Source organism: Opisthocomus hoazin, chromosome 1, assembly GCF_030867145.1.
Source record: "Opisthocomus hoazin isolate bOpiHoa1 chromosome 1, bOpiHoa1.hap1, whole genome shotgun sequence".
NCBI lineage: Eukaryota > Metazoa > Chordata > Aves > Opisthocomiformes > Opisthocomidae > Opisthocomus > Opisthocomus hoazin.
The window spans coordinates 64914251-64935190 of record NC_134414.1 but is presented as its reverse complement, the minus strand read 5'-3'; the positions used below and the strand labels follow the sequence as shown (position 1 = coordinate 64935190).

Here is a 20940-nt window from a genome sequence, read left to right as displayed (position 1 = left end):
CAATGTCCTGTGCTCTGATGTGCCTTAAGTATGGGACTCCTAGCGCAACGTGGTCAGGACTTAAGCCCTCTGAACTGGTAGAAGATGCTATGTCACTGATAGACAGAATACCGGCACCTGTGGAAAAAGAGAATTTTGCTGTTTGATCTAAGGGGCATAAGTTAGATTTCATACGTGGCAGCATTGCTGTGTCTGGTTTTTTGTGTTGTATCCCACCATCACTTAAAATTTTGATACTCTTTCTCCCTCCATATGGATTTGAACATGGTGAGAAAAGCAGGACATGCTGCTGTTAAAGGAGAGTCTTTTTAATAACTTACACTTTGGCTTTAGGAAGATGTAGTCAGATATTAAAGAAATACTCAGAAAAAATACAATCAGTTGCTGATTGTCATCAAATGTAACTTTTAGAAGAGGAAAAACATGTGCTAAGGCAGATGTTAACTAAGAATTACTCTTTTCAAAAAAAAACATTTCATGGTGTTGGATCCCTTACTGTCATGCCTTTATTCTGTGTCTAGTTGGAACAGTATTTCCAGAGATAGTTAACAGCATGGTACCAGGCATCAGTACTGAAAGCTTTATTACTTTCTAGTTACATATGTTGAGTAAGGATGTATATTCTTAGTTGTGATTGCTTTCTATTAGCCTTAAGAAGACCTGTACCAGTTATATACAAGCCATATTTTCAATTTAGTGTCACAAACAAATATATATTATTTTAATTGGGTTAATTGTGCATTTTTGTCTATTCACAGTATTGCTTTATTGTGGCAGATGGCCCAGTGTATGTGTTATAAATACTTTTCATGATATCCCCCGTTTTACTGATCTTCACTGTGACTTTCCCATTGGTAATGACTAATTACAGTTTCCTAGCCAGCAACTTTTAATAGATTCCTTTCTTTTCTTAATCTCTGCCTGTCTTCAGCAGCACTATTTTATTCAATAATTTAATCAGTTCAGCAACAGTATAATATTAGATGATTTAACCATTACTTTATGAATTTTTGAAATGTAAGATACCCACGAAGTAATCACTGATGAATATTTCAGTATTGATAGAGACCACTCTCTTTTCTGAAACAGCAGAAAGGGTTTTGCTATCTACGTTTGAATGCTTTTGCTTTCCTTTTATTTTTATTTCTGTCTCTTGGTTCTGAGAACCATATGCAGTAAATAGGAAGGAATCCAATAACCAGAAAAGTTAACAGAAAGCATTAACATTTTTGCCTACCCATCATGACCATGTTAACCATTCAACATCTACATATCAGAGGGCAAGTTTATACAGAAAAAATTCCATTCATCCCTGTCTGCTCTTATCAGTGAAGATTTTTCTGCAGAAGGGATTCCCTAAGGCAGAACCAATTCCAGGTTCATCCTACCTGTGTTAGCAGACAAAAAGATGTAGATGCTGCAAATTCAGTGGGAGAATAACAGTGCAGAGCTCCATATAGCCTGGTGTGATTTTTTGGGGAAACTCCTGGACTCAGGAATTTCTGACTAGAACCCTTTCTCTGTGAACAGGATCAGACAGTCGGCTGGCTCATGCTTACTGTCCGTGTGTTACTAGCAGCTGCTATGTTGTGCTAAGGTCAGTACTCCTCACGCTCCCTCTCTTTTGTCCAAGAGATTTCATGAGACCAAGCAGTAGTGGAGCGGAGCTGGCAGGTGGCTGTACGACAATTCCAAGATTTCACAGCAGTTTGTGAGATTTCACAGTTTAATTTCACAGCTTAATTGTATTCTTTCTCAGAACAAAAAATTACTTCAAACAAGAATGCTGCACGAGCCCTAACCACAGTCTGTATTTTGAAGCTTGCGTTGCAGAGATAAGGAGGAACAGGGAGCTGGCTGGAGCATGTTATCCCTCAGACACTAGGATGGGTTTGCATCTCAAGTTTAAAATTAGTAACTTCATAGCTTTCATTCACAAATGATTTCTGCACACAAAAGCTCCTCATAACTTTTCTTCCACCTCCTCCCCCCTCCTCAGAGTGCTATAGGAAGTTCAACTTAAAAATGCTTTAGCGTTTTTCAAAGCAACACATGTGTTAATGCAGCTACCCTGGCTACCTGCCTGCATTTCGAAGCTGTGCGGTAGCTTGTTGTAGACTCTTAACTGTGCTTGCTGATGTCAGGCATCTTCTCAGTGTATTGCTGCTTACTCAGTGTGTGATTTCTTTCACCTACTGAATGCTGATCCTGATAGTTTTAATTAAATCTGCCTTTTCTCACATGTGCTGCTGAAGTCACATGAAGGGACAAATTCTGCCCTTGGAGACACTTGCATGCTGCCAGTGAACCCAGCTGAGGGATTATGCGTGTGTGTCCAGGGAGAGAAGGGAGTCAGTCTGGTCTGATACAGAACCAATTCATACTCAATTGCAAAAGGAAGAAAGATAGAAATGCACTTGAAAAAACTTCTCTTTGAAGAGGGGAGAAGAGAGCTGATTGATATCCTTTAGAGAAAAGGAAAATAAAGTAGACGAAAGATTATGGTTTGCTGATATTGAAAACATTCAGGGAGGCTTAATGCCAAACATTTTCATTTTTCCTCTGACAGGCACAAGCATATTTACTGTTTACGAAGCTGCTTCTCAGGAAGGCTGGGTGTTCCTTATGTACCGAGCAATCGACAGCTTTCCCCGATGGCGTTCATATTTCTATTTCATCACCTTAATTTTCTTTCTGGCCTGGCTTGTTAAGGTACTGAAAAATGTGTTCTTTTAAAACTGTCTGAAATGTAGATCATACTAGGATGAATTTCTTCTCTTTTCTGCTTGCTGAGCTTTGTGTCAGCCATTCTTTCATGTTGTTTTTTCAGAATGTTTTCATCGCAGTCATCATTGAAACGTTTGCAGAGATCAGAGTACAGTTCCAGCAGATGTGGGGGTCCAGGAGCAGTACTACTTCAACTGCCACCACCCAGGTGAAGCACCTGAGATACTGAGATTCTCTGGGGGCTTGGTTGGGGTTTGTTTATGAATGAATAATAAGCCAAAAATTCCTGTTAATGATTATTTTATCTGATTTATTTGACTTTGCATGCTACTACATGTATTTTAAAGTTGATATATGAATTTTCGTATAAAATTAAATTCTAGAGTCTATGTGCAGCTAGGCTTTCCTAAAAAAGAATAATAGAGGAGACTGCAATATGGTTCTCTATATGGCTGGGTATATTATCGCTAGGTTTTTATTTTCTTTTAATGGAGTAGGGTAATGCTTTTTTAGCATGTCATTGGTGGGTTTGGAATTAGGTTTGCTGTTGAATATCACTTTCTGTGCTAAGGAAGAAGAGCTGAAATTGCGAGCTGTAGCTGGCAGAAGATAGGTCAGAGAGTAGCTGAACTGTTTGAGGAAGCCGGTTCTGGAACTGAGAAGGGCAGGTTGAGACCGAGGAGGAGTGAGGTGCTGAGGCAGTGAAAGATCCATGCTAATATTTGAGGCAGCCACAGAAAGTGAGACCCTGAATGTGAGATAATGGGTAGGAAGACGCCATGATAGGAAGGGTGCTATGTGTGGGCTGGGTGGTGTGAAAGACCCAGTATGAAAACGAAGGATTAACAGACTGAGATTTAAATTCTCCCGCTCACTGTTGTAACAGTCATATTATGTATCCTGAATGTACGAAAGGCCAGGCTTTTCCAGGCTAGTGCAGTTTGCCATGTATAAGAGGGACCAGTACTGACTGCCTGCAAAAAGCCCGTAGGAAGGCGGATGCAAGAAACATACACATAAGGAAAATTTTTCTAACCTCTGTAGCTAGAGATTATTTATTTTCTGAAGCCAGAGGATGAAGTGTTTCAAAATTATTTATTAAATATTTTCTGATATTCCTCTGGATATTCCTGTAATCCATATGTAAATCTAGTCCTTTCCTGCCTTCTGCTGTGTTTTTTGCCTCAAATAGACTTTGTGGCAATAATTTCTACTCTATATATGTCTTTGTCAGTGCAGATTTTGTGATATCAATTTAAAATATAACAAAAAAAGGTCTTTCCCTCGTTTCATCTCTGAGGGGAAAAATTCCTGAGCCACAGAGGCTTAATCGACATACTCTGAACTAGAAGCTGGAACAGAGGGATTAATGTAGGGGAAGTCCAGAAGCAGCCAGCGTTAAGGAATTTCAAAGATAAAAGAAATTTCCAAAATAATATTGTCATGCCAAAGAATATGAACATGTTGAATATAAGTTGCATCACGCAAAATAAAAATAGCATGTTGGTTGCAGGCAAGCAAATGGTTACTTTGTCCCTCGAGTCAGTGTCATAATAAGACATAAAGAGAGTCCAGCTTACCAAACTTCAAAAATTATTTCTCTTTTTCTGTGTTAGGAAGGGCAGAAAATTCTGTGCATCATTGCTTGTTCAAAGCACCAGATGAAAGTTAGGAACCTTGGATTTTTTGTATGTGAAATGACCTTGAGAAGAAGCAACAGTATCTTGTTTCATTTGCCCACTTCATAAATCATTAAACTGGTCCCGAAACAAAGTCCTATAGGAGAGAAAATGGGTGTCCAAGAGTCAAAGTCAAGGAAGGGATCTCTGGAGAAGAATGAAGGGAGGTTCTTGTAAAGCACTCCAGTGCTGCACGTTAAAGCGTGGTACCAAGAGGAGTAGCTCAGTTCTGATTTGAGCTGGCAACTCTTCCTGGTGCAGCGATGCTACTTTGCGTGACGCTGTCTCCAGTCTAATGAGCACTTCTCTCAGGATGGCTTTTAAGCTTCAGCCGCGCTGCTGTGGCTGTGTTCTCGAGGTGACTTGTTTGGGTGCTGGGTGTCAAGGAAAAGGTGGGACTGAGGTGAGAACTTCGGCACACAGCATTAGGTAGTGTATACAGACTCTCAGGTGGCAATTCAAAATGCTACAGCCATTCATTTTCCTTCAAGGACATTTTCAAGGACAGTGTTAATCACTTCCAGACATGGTTTCTCACTGTTCCTGATGTCCAGCAGTCTGCATCTTTTTATGTCCTGATTTCTGATTAAAGAAAAAAAAACAAACACAACAGAAAAGCCAGAATGCCTACACCTACACTTCCAGAGGTTACTGGTAAAATGTGAATACCACTGTGGTCAAGAGAGCCTTTACCACTAACATCATTAGAGCCAGGACATCATTCAGCTCTGCAGGAATTACAAGCTCTGTGCAACAGTACGGAAGGACTGTACAGCTACTCTTGATATGCATCAGTGAAGTAAAAATAAAGTCTGATCCTTGGAGTAAAATAAAGTTGCCATTAAAATGGACAAAGTTGTCTGTTATTTCCAAATGCACCATGAAATTTATTTTTTGGTCACAATGTATTTGTGTTGCCTCAGGGTGAGCTTACCTCAGTAAGGAATTTATTCTGAACAGGTACCACTGTCTAATGATACTGATCAGAGGTTAATAGAATCGGTTCCTACATTAGGACTAGCAGAGACACATTGTGTTTTATGTTATCTGAGTAAAATTCAGAATCTGTTCATGTTAGGAAAAGAGCACATTGTTTTTTTCTGTAGTGGTAAGAACCAATTCCCTCTTATTTTAAACTATCCATCATCAAAATGTGCGCAGGTCCTTAAGGGAAGTGTATTAGATTTCGCTTGTATTTATTGGCATGTAAAACATTTCTGACAACAGTTTTCCCTTTCAAGATGTTTCATGAAGATGCTGCTGGAGGTTGGCAGCTTGTGGCTGTTGATGTGAATAAACCCCAGGGCAGAGCTCCTGCGTGTCTACAGGTATGACGCTGCTTTTTAATAAATCAGTGTGTGTAACCACTACCACTCAAATGTTGGCACAAGGAGACTGTGGTGAGAAATAGCTACAACAGCTTTAGTCATAAATTTCTTTAAATCCGTTGCTTTCTGCGGTGCAGGCTTGTTCATGAAAATCACAGACTGACAAAGAAAGATATGCCACACCCAAAGGGATAAGATTAGAAAAATGCATTCCTTGTAAAGGCTGTATTTTGTGTGCTCATGAGAGAAAGATTTTAGATTTTTTAAATATGAAATAACATTAGTAGTAATCCTTTATTTCTCATACCTTGTATATGAACTGATTCCACTCCTAGGTTATTCACAACAGAAATGCTTGTTTATTAACTGCAAAGTACAATAACATATGCCAAGAAGCATGACTAATCATAATAAACACAGAAGTACGTCGTTTCTCTTGTTCCATCTTGAAAATAGGCTCACAGAAGAAGGGGGAAGAGGCATGTAGGTAGTAAGCCATAGAGTGTTTGAAACTTCCAGATTTAGTATTCTCAACTGGATATAGGCGAGTTTGTAAAACTCTATCCTCAAAGTTTAAATAAATCCAGACTAAGATGAGTAATAATTTTATAAATCCCTTTTTTATTACAGCACATTTTACAGCAGCTCCAACTTTTATTTGCAGGATAAATAATGTCATTTCTGGATGAAACAAACTTGTTTCAGAGTAGAAAGCTAAATCTACTATAGCAATCTGATAGCATCATGTTTGCTGGCAGTTTTGGTTATGTTTGGTTTAATGTATAAACTAAAATACATGTACTTGTTGGCAGCATGTACATTGCTGAACACTAAGTTGGTGAGCACCTTTCATCCCCTCCGTAAGCTGTTCATTCTCAAATGTCTTTGCTTTGTCAAACCACTGCCATATACTTAATTATAGTATATGTCTTAACTGATAATTCCTCTTCCCAAATTTAATTCTTGGTTTTGACAGCAACAGGAACATCATTTGTGGTGTTCTCAAGTAACAGTCTCAGGTATGTGGATAAAATGTACCTGAACTCACAATGAAAACTCTAAGGGTTTGGGTGAGTTTTGTTCCTTAAGAGAAACATGGTGCCTAAATCTGAATCTAGGAAAGAGTTAAACAGTTTGGGGAATATATGTCCTGCCTTTAGGATACATTCAATTAATATGCATTCTTCTGACCTTTATTAGCTAAATATATTGTCATTCAATATCCTGTAAAAGATGGAGTTCTTAGAAAAAGGTAGTGAAGACTCTCTATTGCCCTGTATCATTTTAATTAAATTTTGCAGTTAAGTTTGGTTTTATTAATTCCTCTCTGGGCTCTGTAAATATTACTGCTTCAAATACGAAAGGGAACATTATTAAAAGTTCTGTACATGGGTCTGGGTCTGTGCTTTGGTGAAACTCCAGTTATTCAGTGTATTGAGTTATTTAGAATTTACTGCTTCAACAAGCTGTACTGTGCATCAGGAGAGGAAGTATCCTGGTGGCTAAGGAGAGGGAGAAGGACTCTGGAGATCTGGGATCAATTTATTGGCCAAGCATAAATTTCCTGTAGACCCTGAGAAAACTACTTAATAGGTGTCTTTGGTTTAGTTCACATTCCTTACAGTGTGTCTGTCCTAGGTGTGGCTACTGTGGTGTTTAAACCTATTAGTTAGTTGAGAGGCGCTCCAATAAGACGGGCTTGTGCTATCTATCTGAGTTGGTAAATACATACGTCCAGTTCTCTAAAGCAGGGAGTGGTGGGGGAAAGAATAATGTGATTTATGTGTGGTGTGTAACATAAAAACCTCCTCAATACAGGTTTTGGGAGACACTCCATGTGGACTAGCTGGATTTGCTGGGTTTTGCAACTTTGTCCTTTGTACAACCATGCTTGGTACAACCACAGACCAGGTCAGGGGTTTCGGCCTGGCAGGCCTTGCTAGCCTAGGTGGAACATTGCTATGGCACATGGAGCAATGCAGGTCTGGTGTTATTCCTGAGCAGACAATAATTCAGCCAGAGATGCTGCATAGGCTCTGTGCAGTACCTTTGTAGCTCGCTTCGTCTCACACAAACGCGTTGTTGTTGCACCAAACTGCTCAATTAGGTAAAACGAATAAGCAGGCTGACCATGTCTTTACACTTCTGTAACAGCTGATCTGCAAAGAGGGGATTAGAAGGGCGTTTCAGAATCTCACCTAGTGAGTAGTGTGCCTTGGTATGTCTCAGCTGCTGGGCAGGTGAGCACCGCTGTGCTGGCCAGGGTACCCCCGCTTGTCCCTCCTGAGAGCCCTCCTGCCTTTCTGGTGGGCGCGTGGCACACGGGCAGAACTGAACCAGCGTGTGCGAACAGATCTGGGACCTGCAAGGGGCTCTTCTATACAGCAGCGCAGCAGTTACAAGTAAGTAAGAGTAAGACTGAACGACGAGAGATGGGCAAGAAAGGTGGGCATTAATCTGTTGTTTTCAAAGAACTTCAACTCAGGCACCTATGTTTTCTTCAGATTTTCAGAAGTGGCTGGAAGTGGCAACATGAAAAATTAGTATCAGTATGGTTTCTGATTTTGACTTGCAAATCTATCCTGATGTGGGGCAAAGTGGCTTTTATTTAGGTATAATGGTTTTATATTTATTTTGTTTTTCTTTTGAGTGTTCCCAAAAGTGCTTTGTGGTCTTTTGTTACTTATTCTCACTGTTCTCAATGACTGGCATTGTTTTTAAATATTGATTTTCTTTTGTCACTGAAAAATAATCTTTGTGTTTTCCATTTCAACATGAACCATTTGGCATGAATGCATGCTGAGGCTCTCACATTGCCACATTATTTTGCTGTTGTTGATATTACTTTAACACATTGTAGTGTGTTAGAACTTCCTTCCTACCGTGATTTACTCCTACGAGCACAGTAGGAAGCTCTCAGTTCACAAATAAAGAAAAACTGAACACCAGGTTCCAGAAAAAAATCCTTTAAAAAACTCTTTCAGCATGTATGTACCCCTTTATTCCCAAGTTAAAGGCATAGTGTGTTTCTTATTATTCCTTTCCTGTTAATTTTAGAGGTTGTTGATGTTTTTATCACTCATTCTCTTTGTCTTCCTGTCTGCAAAGAGTTATAAAATACACATACTCATTTAAAGCTGAACAGGAAAGATTCAACTCAGGTGTCTTCTGTGAAACTGTGGTTTGTATTGCTAGCACCATAAGTAATGACATCTGCAGTCTTCTCAATACATGGTTTTGTAATGAACAGAGAAAGTCTGGAGCTGTGGTTCCTGGGGGGAACAGTGAACTGGACAGCAACTCCCTGTTCATTCTAATATTTTGGGGTCGTATGTCCAGTAGAAATGAAAAGCACAGCTGGAGATGGGAATGATGTTTAGAAAAAGCTTGGGAACACTGTGTGTAATGTATTGGCTTGAATGGAAGTGGTCATTTACTCACAAACTGTATGTGCACTTGTACTTTTGACAGTAAAACCTTCAACAGATTAGAAATACTGTATTCACTTTTCATCATATGTGCTCCATCTAAGGAAGAAATAGAAGGTCACAAAGCTAGGATCCGAGCAAGCAAGTAACATTGTTATGATTACAGCACTCTTGAACATATGATTAATGTCAGAAATTTTGTCATATCTGTTTGCCTCAAAAAAAAAGTTAGTCCTTCATGCTACCCGTTATTAACTGAAGGTGTTACAGGATTCTGTACAGTTACAGAATTTTAGAGAACCTTGAAGTAGAGACAAAAAAGTCAAAAGTAGTATTGAAAGACAGAAAACATATGGAGGATGGAGGAGACATGGCCACAGAAGCAGGAATTGAGTGTTTTAGCAGTTTCAGAATGGATATATTGAAAGAGAGAGAGAGAAATGAGACAAAACAGTACTTGGGGATTTTCACTGCAGGAGTAACAGAAGAGAGCACAAGTGGGTTTTCTTCTCTTTCATGGGAAATAATTACTGATGAACCAGAAAAGTGTGGTAGTCTATTTATACAGTAATTTGCCCTTTAGTGTAACTTTCGAATCAAGCAGATGGTAAGCCTGCTCAGTCCTGTTCTCTTCTTACCTACAGTGGCTTTCATTAAATTAAATACATATACAATACAATTCTTTTAATTAATTGAAATCCTTTCTTACAGTGAAAGAAAAATCTTCCCTTTCAGTTGGCTAAAATTAAGTTTTTATTTGAATGAGTTTATTATTGGAGTATATTATATAAGCTTATTCAGAAACAGATTAAATTGATTCCAAATCCTAAACTCCTGAAGCTGTCATAAAAAAAAAAAATTCTACTTCTTTTTCCTGTGCCCTGTTCTCATTTAGAAATCCTAGAAATTGCATCAGTTGGATAGTTCAGTAACGTACTTGGCACTGAAACAAGGCTGAAAAACAACCATATTAGTTTTACTGAGGAGACTCGGGAGCAGAGTATGCAAAGTGTAATGTAAAAGCAAGCTGTTAGATTTAGTGAAGTAAAAACGGTGAAAAAATATGAGGTAAAATGGAAGACTCTGCAGAGAAAGTAAATATGTTGGTAACAGAAGAACATGAACAAATAAAGTCCATCCCCATCCAAACTTCCTATTCTCGGTTGCATATGGGAAGACAGCAAATCCTGGGCATTATGAAAATAAAAAAATAAAAAAAGAGAGAGGCTTCCAGTATTTTCCACTTGTATATAAGGTATGGGAAGAAATGGTGAAAGTGTGGTGAATGGAGTAAGCTCCAACATCTGGCTCACTCTTGGACTCTGACTGGGCATTCACAAAATGAGCTGTTGTTAAGCCTGTGCTCAGTGTCGGCTTTGTGCCATTTCAGGTGAGGAAGGTAAAGCTGTTCCCCCATCCTCTGCTGTCTGCTTGCCCCCTGTTTTCAGGGACTTTAACCACAGTAACAATGGCAGCTCAGTGAGTTTACTCCTGGGACACCTCAGCTCACTGTCTCATCTGGTAATGTAAACTGATGTTCACTTCAGTTGACATTATTAAAAGAAATTATGAGTTCAGACAGCTGAAATGATTACAGTCCATTTAACTGGAGAAGGAAGTGGACAGGGCAAGTGTAATGTAAATGAGCTGCTGCTGCGATGTTGAGAACCACTATCTTTTTCTGATACGAATTAAAAAGATAATCTCACAAAACTGGAGAACCAAACATATTTTGCCCATATGCACTTTTATGTTTACTTAAATTTGCTACTTTTTTTACTAAAAGGGACCTGAAAAATAGTAAGCCCCATGTCGGACTGTGCATAAAACCAGCAGACAAACAATGCGTTTGCCATGTGTCCAAAATCGTCCAGTACCAGAAATAGGCATATATAGATCATCCTTCTCGGAGCTTCTGTATATCCATTTATGTCCTCATTCTCTGTCTTGGACTCCAGCAATCAGTCATTTAGGGACTTTCTGAAGTGGATGTTAAATTTAGGTCATTATATTTAGTATCCATTGATGGATTTATCACCTATCAATTTGTCTAGCCTTTTTTTGAACCCATTTATCAGTTTGGCCTCCAGAACATATTGTAGGAACAAGTTACATAAAGTAACTATGTAGCATTTTAGTTGATTACAATCGAGGAGTTAATTTGCTGATTTTCCTGAAATTACTCAGAAATCACAAAAAATGTAGTGTGAAGATTATTTGTTGTAATTTTTAGGTGGATGCTCCTTTTCAAGAAAGCAAAGAATTTGAAACAATGAAACTTGACAATGACAGGGTCACAGGCTGTTGTAACATGCAATCAGTAACAAGAGGAGGGCTGGTGTGTGTGAGGACTATAAACACCAAGCAAGGGGGATGGCTGGTTTATGTTTATGCTTGTGTATACAAATAGAGTTATCAGTGATGAGGAAAACTCAGAAAGGGAAACAGACCTTGAATATCAGGAAGGACTGTGAAAAAAAGAGATTATTGCATTTGGTGACAAGGCTGTCATTTGTAACACAACTGTCAAATCTCCCACAGGGAACATTCTGGCATTGACAAACATTAATTAACTTAATGATTAATAGATTCCTATTGTAATTTTGTCTATGCTTCTATTTCTGTGCTGTTCTACACATGCATCTGAAAGAAAACTAATTTCAAGGGGATAAAGAACTGCATGCATATTTCCAGTCTGCAAGGCATACAACCAACCTGCCTCCCTCCCTCCCCTCTTTCTTGCCTGCCTGCCTTCTTTTCCTTTATAACCATTATACCGAAGCACGTATGTTAACAATGAGTTAGAGACATAGTTCTTTTGTGTTTGTACTTTCTTCTCCATAGTTTTCCATTTACTTGCTGAACTGTCTGTTCTTGTTCATTACAATCGAAGTAAATTACTAGCCACAGTTTGTGGCAATCTAACCACAGAAACTAAACAAAGAAGAAAGAAAACCTGCTATTGATTTCACTGTTTTGCATTTGAATAAATAGATTTCATGAACATGACTTCCTCAGCTTGAACATGTAATTTTCCTGCAGACTTAAAGTATCAGAATCCCATCACAAAGCCAAAACAGATAGGTGTTAAACTATGATTAAGCTTATAAAAGGCTAGTGGTTTTCCTTGACAGTGTTCTTTGTTAGAGGAGGGCCTTCTGCAGCAGAAGACATAGTCACATTGGGCCCTTGGCATCTCCTTGGGAGATTTGGGAACAAGTATTTGGAATTTGTCTGAGGCAGTAGATTTTCAAAAATCTCTGTGTGTCAGAGTTATGGAAGCCTTGGCTGACACTAATAATCAGTCAAGATCTCTGAACTTCCCTTTATATTTGGACAAGCTGAAAGTAGAACCTTTTCTGTAATTCCTAATTTTCAGACGAGGCCCCAGAAAAACTTTCTGCTCTGCAAGTAAGAAGCTTTACATAAAGAATTTTTATAAATCTTGACCCACTTTCACACAGGCCTGTACAGTTCACCAATAAATTGCATGAAGTAGTGACATTCAGTTCTTCCAACATCATGGTCAAATTAATAAGCAAAAAATCTCCCACAATAAAAATATGCAAGTTGTTATAATATTTTTAAAAGACTGCTTTGGCTATGTGGATTTTTTTTTACCATCAGTCTTTTTGGCATGATCTGAACTGGCAGAGTGGACCATTTTTCTAGCATTCTTTTCAGCAATGGACTTCAGTACAGCTTGTACTCATAATTTGCATTTAGAAATTTTGGGGCACATCAGTGTCAGTGGATTATAGAAACTATTCACTAATGCCACTAAAATTAAAGTTCAGCTGAGTTTCCTTTAGAAAATTTTATTTCTGGGGTTAAATATGTCCAGTGTTTCAAATCCCATCAAACTGAAAACAGGTATTTAAATTGTCATGTAGCTTTTTTGTGTTTAGCACAATTACAGCAATCAAAGCGTTGCAAGCAGCAGCAGCAGCAGCAGCAGCATGACTTCCTTTAGAGCTGTAACTTGGATGAAAAATCTGAGCAAAGTGGAAGACTGCAGAGTCTTAGAATAAAACTAGCAGGGATTTTTTTTTTCTTCAAGTGAATTGTTTTCCTCCCAATATTTTCCTTATTTCTGGTATTTCTCAAAGAAAGGTCTCTTTTTGCCAGGACGGCAAAGAACATCATGTACTACAGCTCTGTAGGTTATTAGATGGCTCTTTATAGAGGTTCTTTTTAGATTTTTGAAACTTTAAAAAAAATCACTTTGCAATATGTTTTTGTTACTGTTGAGGTCTCTAATCCTTTGGGCTTCTCAGTAGTCAGTGGAGAGAGTGATTCCCATTATGAATCTGATGGTAATTCACATGTTGGGGATGCTGAATTGCCTCTCTCATTGTCTGTATTTCTTCATTGTCATGGAGAGGCTACATAAACTGTGTGGCCTTCTCAGCACCTCAGTAAGTAAGAGTAAGTGGAATGAGTCTGAGCTAGTAGGTATTTAGACAAACAGCTCTTACTAAACTATAAAATTTTCAAGTGGCAGTTTCATATTCAGATCAAATTTTTTACTTTCAATTATTCATGAATGTATGTCACCAAAAAAAATCTGTGCCTTTTCTTTGTCTTTGCCTTTTCTCATCGTATTCTTGGTATTCTGAACACTGACTCTAACTCTTTTGAGAATCAGTGCATCCTGATTCCTCTCACATGTCTCTAAGCCCTTAGCAGATGCCAGTGGTAGGATCGTAGTGGCACAGAGCCAATAGAAGTGAGATGGGCATTGCCAGAGGGCAGCTGAGGATCTGAATCTGGTGTTGCCCATCACTCTGCAGACTGTATCAGAGCGCAGGGTGTTTACTTTCCTATTTTAGGGGTGCAGCTTCTTTTGGGGTGAATCTCTAAAGCCAAAGTCTTTACTTCCTCTTACTCCAGTAGGCCGTAGTAATCTAGATTGTATATATTTGATGTGCAGATTTAAAGCAAAATTAAGTCCCGCTTCAGCAAGCATGCATGTTGAATTTTCGTAAGTATTCTGCATTTATTAAATCCTACTGAAATCAGTAGAAGGTACTTAGACCTCTGAGAATCATGTTTTTATGAGTGTTTTCATTGACATAAATGCAGTTGTTATATGGAGAAGTATTTGCACAGCCATGTCAAAAGTCTACATCCTTTATGCTTTGTGAATTCTTAAAGTGCCAGCTAGAGGGAAGTGTCTTCAGCTGACCTATGCATTTTAAGAAGTTGAAGGCTGCAGTGCAGTACAGTAAGTTCAGATCTTCAAGTTGAATCCCTCACAATTTTGCTTCCCCTTCCTACAATTCCCTTTCTTTCCAGCCTTACCTCAGACCTTTGAAAAGAGGTTCTTTGAGGCCTGGCAGGAGTGAAGAGGAAAGCTGGCAATGTGGCATGTGGAGGAAGGAGACTGACTTTCTTCGTGTTTAGTGTATGAGAACTGATGGCACATGTTTGCAACGCTGCTTTGGCATAGATGTGCTTTCATTTCTAGCCCGAGATTTAATATGGCATTCAGGGTGAGCATTTTGCAGTTTGAGGTCTTCTTTTTCTGTTTGTTATTTTAATTTTTCCACACCAGAAAATAAAATCCTTTTATGTTCGTGTCTCAGAGCTTTCAGACAATGCAAAAACCTGAACTGTCACTATAAGACTGTGCATTTCCTTTTACAGACTCTTTATCTTAATTTTTCTAGCTAAAGAGGGCCAGGATGGATACCTGGCCCAGAGGCCATCTGACATGGACTTCAGCCTTCCATACTTGCTTCTCCAGAACAGATCGATCATGCCCACTTTACACAGTGCTTGGCCCTTTGTCTCTTCTGGGTCCCTGTGGTGTCCTTGTGTCCTTCAGGCACAATTATTTCTCTGTGGGGTTTTTTTTTCAGTTCTGAGTATCCAAAATAATGCAAGGGTTGTGTTGCAGCTCACCAGAACAGCAGTTTTATGGTCTGATGCTGGGATCATGTATTGCATGCTGTCAGGTTTGATACCAGGGCGACAGAGGTTGTTCAAGGATCCAAAGACTTTTGTGATGTTAGAGGATTGTACAGGTGGGGGGAGCCATGCTTGGGTGTTGTTTTAAGGAGAACTAACTGGAGAGGTCCAAACCAGAGCCATGCAGCCGGCTAACAGTTAAGCAGACTGGATATGGCTATCAGTTTTTGTAGTTGCTTCTTCGCTTTCATTGCTTTTAACAGAGTAAAAGTACTGGATGGTACCAGAGGATGAGTTTTCCTCAGGTAAAAAGTTTTTAACAAATTATTCCTTAACATGGAGGCAAAAAGGGTACAGTGCAATACTTAGATGCAGAAAACAAACAAGCCTGGTTGTTAATGCGAAGTATTTTAAAGCAGTGAGTAGAGAGGACAGAAAACTGGGACAGGGTAGAGCAGGGTGTACATTATGTGGTACAAGCAAGTATGACTGACACTAACAGGGTAAGATTCAGAAAGAGAGAATTTATGTCCAACAATCAATGTTGCAGATCCTGTGGAAGAGTTTGTGTGGTATCAGGGAAATACCCTCCAGTGGCTGCAGCCATTGTCAGGTCAGCCTGGACAAAAGGCTAGAGAATAATTCTGCGTTGGTAGGGATAAGGGTGCGGTGCAGTAGGTACTTCTTTTACTCTCTTGTAAGATGAGAAAGGCAAACATGAATCACAACTGAAAAACTGTCCCTCAGCTGAGCTGGGTTCTTTCCCCAACTTGCATTTTGTCTACACAAGCAGTCTCGATCTTTCCACCTCAGGTGAGTGCAGAACTGTTATATGGGCTTCCTTTTCTCAGGACCGTTGGCAAAACACTAGCACGGTCTTCCCTAGTACACAATAACCAGTTGTTCCTATGGGCAGGAATGGACACGTAACTTACTTTAGGTATTTAAAATTTAGTTATCCAGCTGAGGCACAGAAGGTTGTACTTAAAGGAGAGAAGCAGGCACCTTCGGCAGATACTTTCTTTGCTAGTTGTGACATAGATTATTTATATTTTTATAGGCCTAGAGCCACAACATGCTTTTTCATATTGAAATAGCAGTGTTTCAGGATTTTTCATAGTTGCTTTCCACAATCAGTCGTTTTCATTTAATCTTCACCTCATCCTTTGAATAGTAGCTTGAGACATCACATTTTAACTGCTATACATTATTTTGCCATTAATGCCACCTGGTGTGTATAATCTATGCAGTGACATTTTATTAATTGCACAGTACCCCAAGTGTATATAAATCATTTCCTCTTCTCATCATAAACTTTTCAGAAAAGTTTGACTGAGGAAAGCAGATATATACACTAGTGGGCTTGATTTCAGAAGGTGTTTTACTACAGACACTGCTAATATAGCAGAGTTGGCAGTATATGTGGTGTGCTCCTTTCTTTATTTCTGGCCTCCACTTCCCTCTGTAGGATCCTAGGTAACTCAGAGGAGGAACTGGAACGCTAATTAGTGAAAGCTGACTGTACATTCAATTCTATCCCTCATGCTCTCTTTATTTGCCTACAGTTTTTCTATCCAGCCTGTTATTCTGTTGGCTCAGAACTATCATCTTGGATACGTTCGCAGTTTTCCTTGGTGTCTTCTAAGCCATTTCTCTTTTACTGAAAAACTGCATCCCACTGACTATTCATGGTTGTTTGCAAGAGAAGTATTACTATCTTTACGCTCTGTCACCCCATTTCATCCCCTGCCCAAAGTAAAATTTCCCAGTACTGCGTAGCTTAGAAGACACCACCAACAGATCCATTCACAGATCCTTAATTTCTTTCTCTTTTCTTTCTTTCTTTCTTTCTCTCTTTTCTTTCTTTCTCTTTCTTTCTTTCTTTCTCTTTCTTTCTTTCTTTTTTCTTTCTTTCTTTCTTTCTTTCTTTCTTTCTTTCTTTCTTTCTTTCTTTCTTTCTTTCTTTCTTTCTTTCTTTCTTTCTTTCTTTCTTTCTTTCTCTCTCTTTTTCTCTCTTTCTTTCTTTCTTTCTCTCTTTCTCTTTCTTTCTCTTTTTCTCTCTTTCTTTCTTTCTTTCTCTTTCTTTCTCTTTCTTTCTTTCTCTCTTTCTCTCTGTCTCTGTCTCTCTTTCTCTCGGTCTCTCTTTCTCCCTCTCTTTCTTTCTCTTTCTCTTTCTTTCTCTCTTTCTCTCTGTCTCTCTTTCTCTCTGTCTCTTTTTCTTTCTCTCTCTCTTTCTTTCTCTCTCTCTTTCTTTCTCTCTCTCTTTCTCTCTTTCTCTCTTTCTTTCTCTCTTTCTTCTCCAGCTGAGATTCAGCAACCTTTGCTCTCTGCCAGCTATGCTTAACCAAGGCTGATAAACCCTCACGGTTCACTCTACTCTCCCTCATCCATTTAGTTGCTGCCACTCAATCAGAGGTCATAAAGATAAACATGCTTTTTTACTCATGTGCATACACATATATAGATACCTTTATGCATATCAGTTACCATAACAGGGCAGAAACAAAGCAAACAACTGTAAGAGCCCTCTGAGTAAGTTTGTTATGGGTGGGCAATCTCATGCTCTGACTCTGAAAGATAATCTGAACCATTTCTTCTAGTGGGGGTCTTGATTTTCTGCTGAGTACACTCCTGTTGTATGCTGTGTGGAACCGAAAGAGCTCCTGTACTGCTCTTTTTGCCTAGATTAGATCTTTTTGTGTTAAATCAGACAGTGGTTGGTGCACTGCTAGGTATCAGGTAGACTTTAGCCATACCTACCCACAGTAGAAGTGTTTTGCTGAGATCAGGGTACGGCTGTTTGGCTGGTATTGTTTCATCACGAACTCATAGTAGTCATTCTACTAAGCGCTCTCGACGATAAGCTTATTTGAAAGGCAAAATTTTCGTAACCACAAATTCTGCAAACCAACCTTTTTTTTTCATAGTTCTACATTATCCCTTTTAAGTAAAGTTCCCATTTTTCTGTATATTACACACTTCATATAAAGTGATTTTGTTGAATACAAGTTTGAAATACCAGTAGCACTGAATTTAAAGTGAAAAAAAAAAGAGAGAGAAATATGTCCTATGGCAATAGTAAGGCATAACTGTAAAGCACAACCACCTAGAACTCAGCACTCAGCTATACCTTTGAAAAACACCACAGGACATGGCAGGCAACACACTGGAAATTCACATTTTCACCCTGAAGTCGGATACCTTTAAAATGAGGAACACTCCAGTAGTGAGTGGCTAGGAAGAGTTTCAGACAGCTTGGTTAGCATCACAAAGTTTTCAGCAGAGGCAGACATCGAATACAGTTCTCCAAGGAAGTACTTGTCTGCCTTAACTATGAAGCCATCCTTCTCCCTATGCCATTCTCTGCCTTACTCACACCACATGTTGCAGGATATTTCATCAACTGATGTGCATCCTACAGCCCCCTGAAGTTCCCTGAAAAGTTCAGGACTTCGGTGACCATGTCAATAAAAGCTGTATTATAGCCTGCACACACCAGACACAGATGACCTTAATTACAACATTTGGTGATTCATAGCTTTGTGGATTTAAATACATTCTGTTGTTAACAGATTTAACAGGAAGTAAATTTCAGCTAAGAAACTGTTAAGCATATATGTCCTTATTTTGTTTCCTGAATACCAGTAGTTTATTCAGAAAAAAATGCAGTTTAGCAAGCATAAGCATATGTATGAATCTCTTTAAAGTCATTGAAATATGTAAGGATTTTGTGCCCCAGTGCTCCTATTGATCCCATTGGCATTGTTTGTGGAAAGGTAAGGGTTCAGGTATGGATGGGAGTCTGGTTTACACTGTGTCTTGTAGTGGACGGTATTTGTTTTATTTGTGTGTGCTCCCGGTCAGAAGGATTCCTGTGAGAGAAGGGACCACTGTACCTTTTTGAAGGATGCTACTGAGCGTGCTTCAGATGGACATGATTGCAAAGGATGTGGATGATTTCGGACAAGATGTTGGTATGTTACAGCACTAGGGTCTTACGGCTTATGCCAGAAGACTTCGAGGTGGCGGTGAGTAGGCATCCTTCGAGAGGCCATAGGAGTAGCTTCCTAGCAGATAGAGCAGACTGAGCAGAGTTTATTGCAGGTGAGAATGCCGTTAGCTAAAACCAAACCTGGAGCAATGATCTGCCTGCAAGGCTACTTGGGCAAAGAAAGAGCTGTGTATGGTACAGAAATACCAGCTTTGGCTTGCCAGTCTTTCAGTTGACTGTTCTGAGGCAGGTTGTTATTCACTGATTGTGCTGCAAAAGAGGATGATTCACTGCTCTTGGACTGGATTTCTGAAAGGAAATTTGTGGGACATTCTCGGTGTTCTGCAGAGCTAAGCAGAGCCAAGCACTCATGCTTGGAGACCTTCTTCCATGTATCCCTCAGAGAAGAGGTGAGGAAGAAAGAGCATGTGACAAATATAGGTTTTTTCACCCTCTGTTCCTCCAGATTTTTTCTGTTTTTGTTTTGGGGAAGTGCAGAAGGGAAACAGTAGAACCCCGGCACCATCAAATTCAGCAAGCATTTTGCCACTGGCTGTAATGGAGAAGGATTTCATCTCTAATGTTGTGAGTATATAACATTGGTTTTGCAGTCATTAAGAATGGCAGATTGAAACAAACCTAAATGTCAGACAGTCCTGAAACAAATAAAAATACCATAAACCCATGAGGCAAAAGGGACGTGGTCTTGCTAAGTGTTCCTCCTTAAAACATGAAGATTTAGGGGTGTGTGGGAGAAACTAGCTGTTTATTTCTCCCAGCTATAAATACAATGAAAAAAGGGAGTTCCTTAAATTTACTCTAGCTGTAAGAAATTTACTTTACTGCTTATGAATAACATTGAACACATTTCTAGAATGCTGCCTAGGTCTGGGAATTAATGGTGTACTGTGCTTCATCAATTCCAAGAACTGTTTTGTACCTATTTCATTCCTTCAGTGGAACTTATGTGTCTAAATCCACTTGACTGCTTTGAACATCTTGATCTCTAAGGAGTGGCTGGAAAGCTGCCCGGTGGAAAACGACTTTGGGGTGGTGGTCGACAGCCGGCTGAACATGAGCCAGCAGTGTGCCCAGGTGGCCAAGAAGGCCAACGGCATCCTGGCTTGTATCAGGAACAGTGTGGCCAGCAGGAGCTGAGAGGTGATCGTGCCCCTGTACTCGGCACTGGTGAGGTTGCACCTTGAGTACTGTGTTCAGTTTTGGGCCCCTCTACTACAAGAAGGACACTGAGGTGCTGGAGCATGTCCGGAGAAGGGCAATGAGGCTGGTGAGGTCTAAAGAACAAGTCTTACAAGGAGCACCTGAGGGAGCTGGGGCTGTTTAGTCTGGAGAAGAGGAGGCTGAGGGGGGACCCCTATTGCTCTCTACAACTACCTGAGAGGAGATTGTAGTGAGGCAGGTGCTGGTCTCTTCTCCCAAGTAACTAACAAGTTACTCAAGTTGCATCAGGGGAGGTTTAGATTGGATAGTGGGAAATATTTCTTTTTTAGTATTTATGAAAGAGTGGTCAGACATTGGAACAGGCTGCCCAGGGAAGTGGTGGAGTCACCATCCCTGGAGGTGTTCAAAAAATGTGTAGATGTGGCACTTCAGGACATGGTTTAGCAGGCTGGTGGTGTTGTGTCAATGGTTGGACTTGATGGTCTTAGAGGTCTTTTCCAACCTATGATTCTATGATTCTATGTGAGTGTGCTATGTTTTCATAAACCAGTAAGGAGCTTATATTGAGACAGATAAATGTATGTACAAGAAATATAGTAAATGCTACAAATTTACTCATTTTTGTGGATTGTGATTATGCAAATGTATTCAACTAAAAACCCTGGTAACTGGCATTATCAATTAAATGAAAG

General features: G+C 39.5%; 1 protein-coding gene across 6 annotated transcripts in view; it reads left to right on the top strand.

The window, feature by feature from the left end:
* The window catches only part of NALCN (sodium leak channel, non-selective), a 248133-nt gene that overhangs the window by 84601 nt on the left and 142592 nt on the right, over positions 1 to 20940 (top strand). For all 6 annotated transcript variants that reach the window (XM_075424290.1, XM_075424306.1, XM_075424274.1 and 3 more), the window contains 3 exons: positions 2570 to 2712; positions 2831 to 2935; positions 5648 to 5734. In XM_075424290.1, coding sequence (XP_075280405.1) covers positions 2570 to 2712; positions 2831 to 2935; positions 5648 to 5734 — 335 coding nt within the window. The remainder of the gene's footprint in view (positions 1 to 2569; positions 2713 to 2830; positions 2936 to 5647; positions 5735 to 20940) is intronic.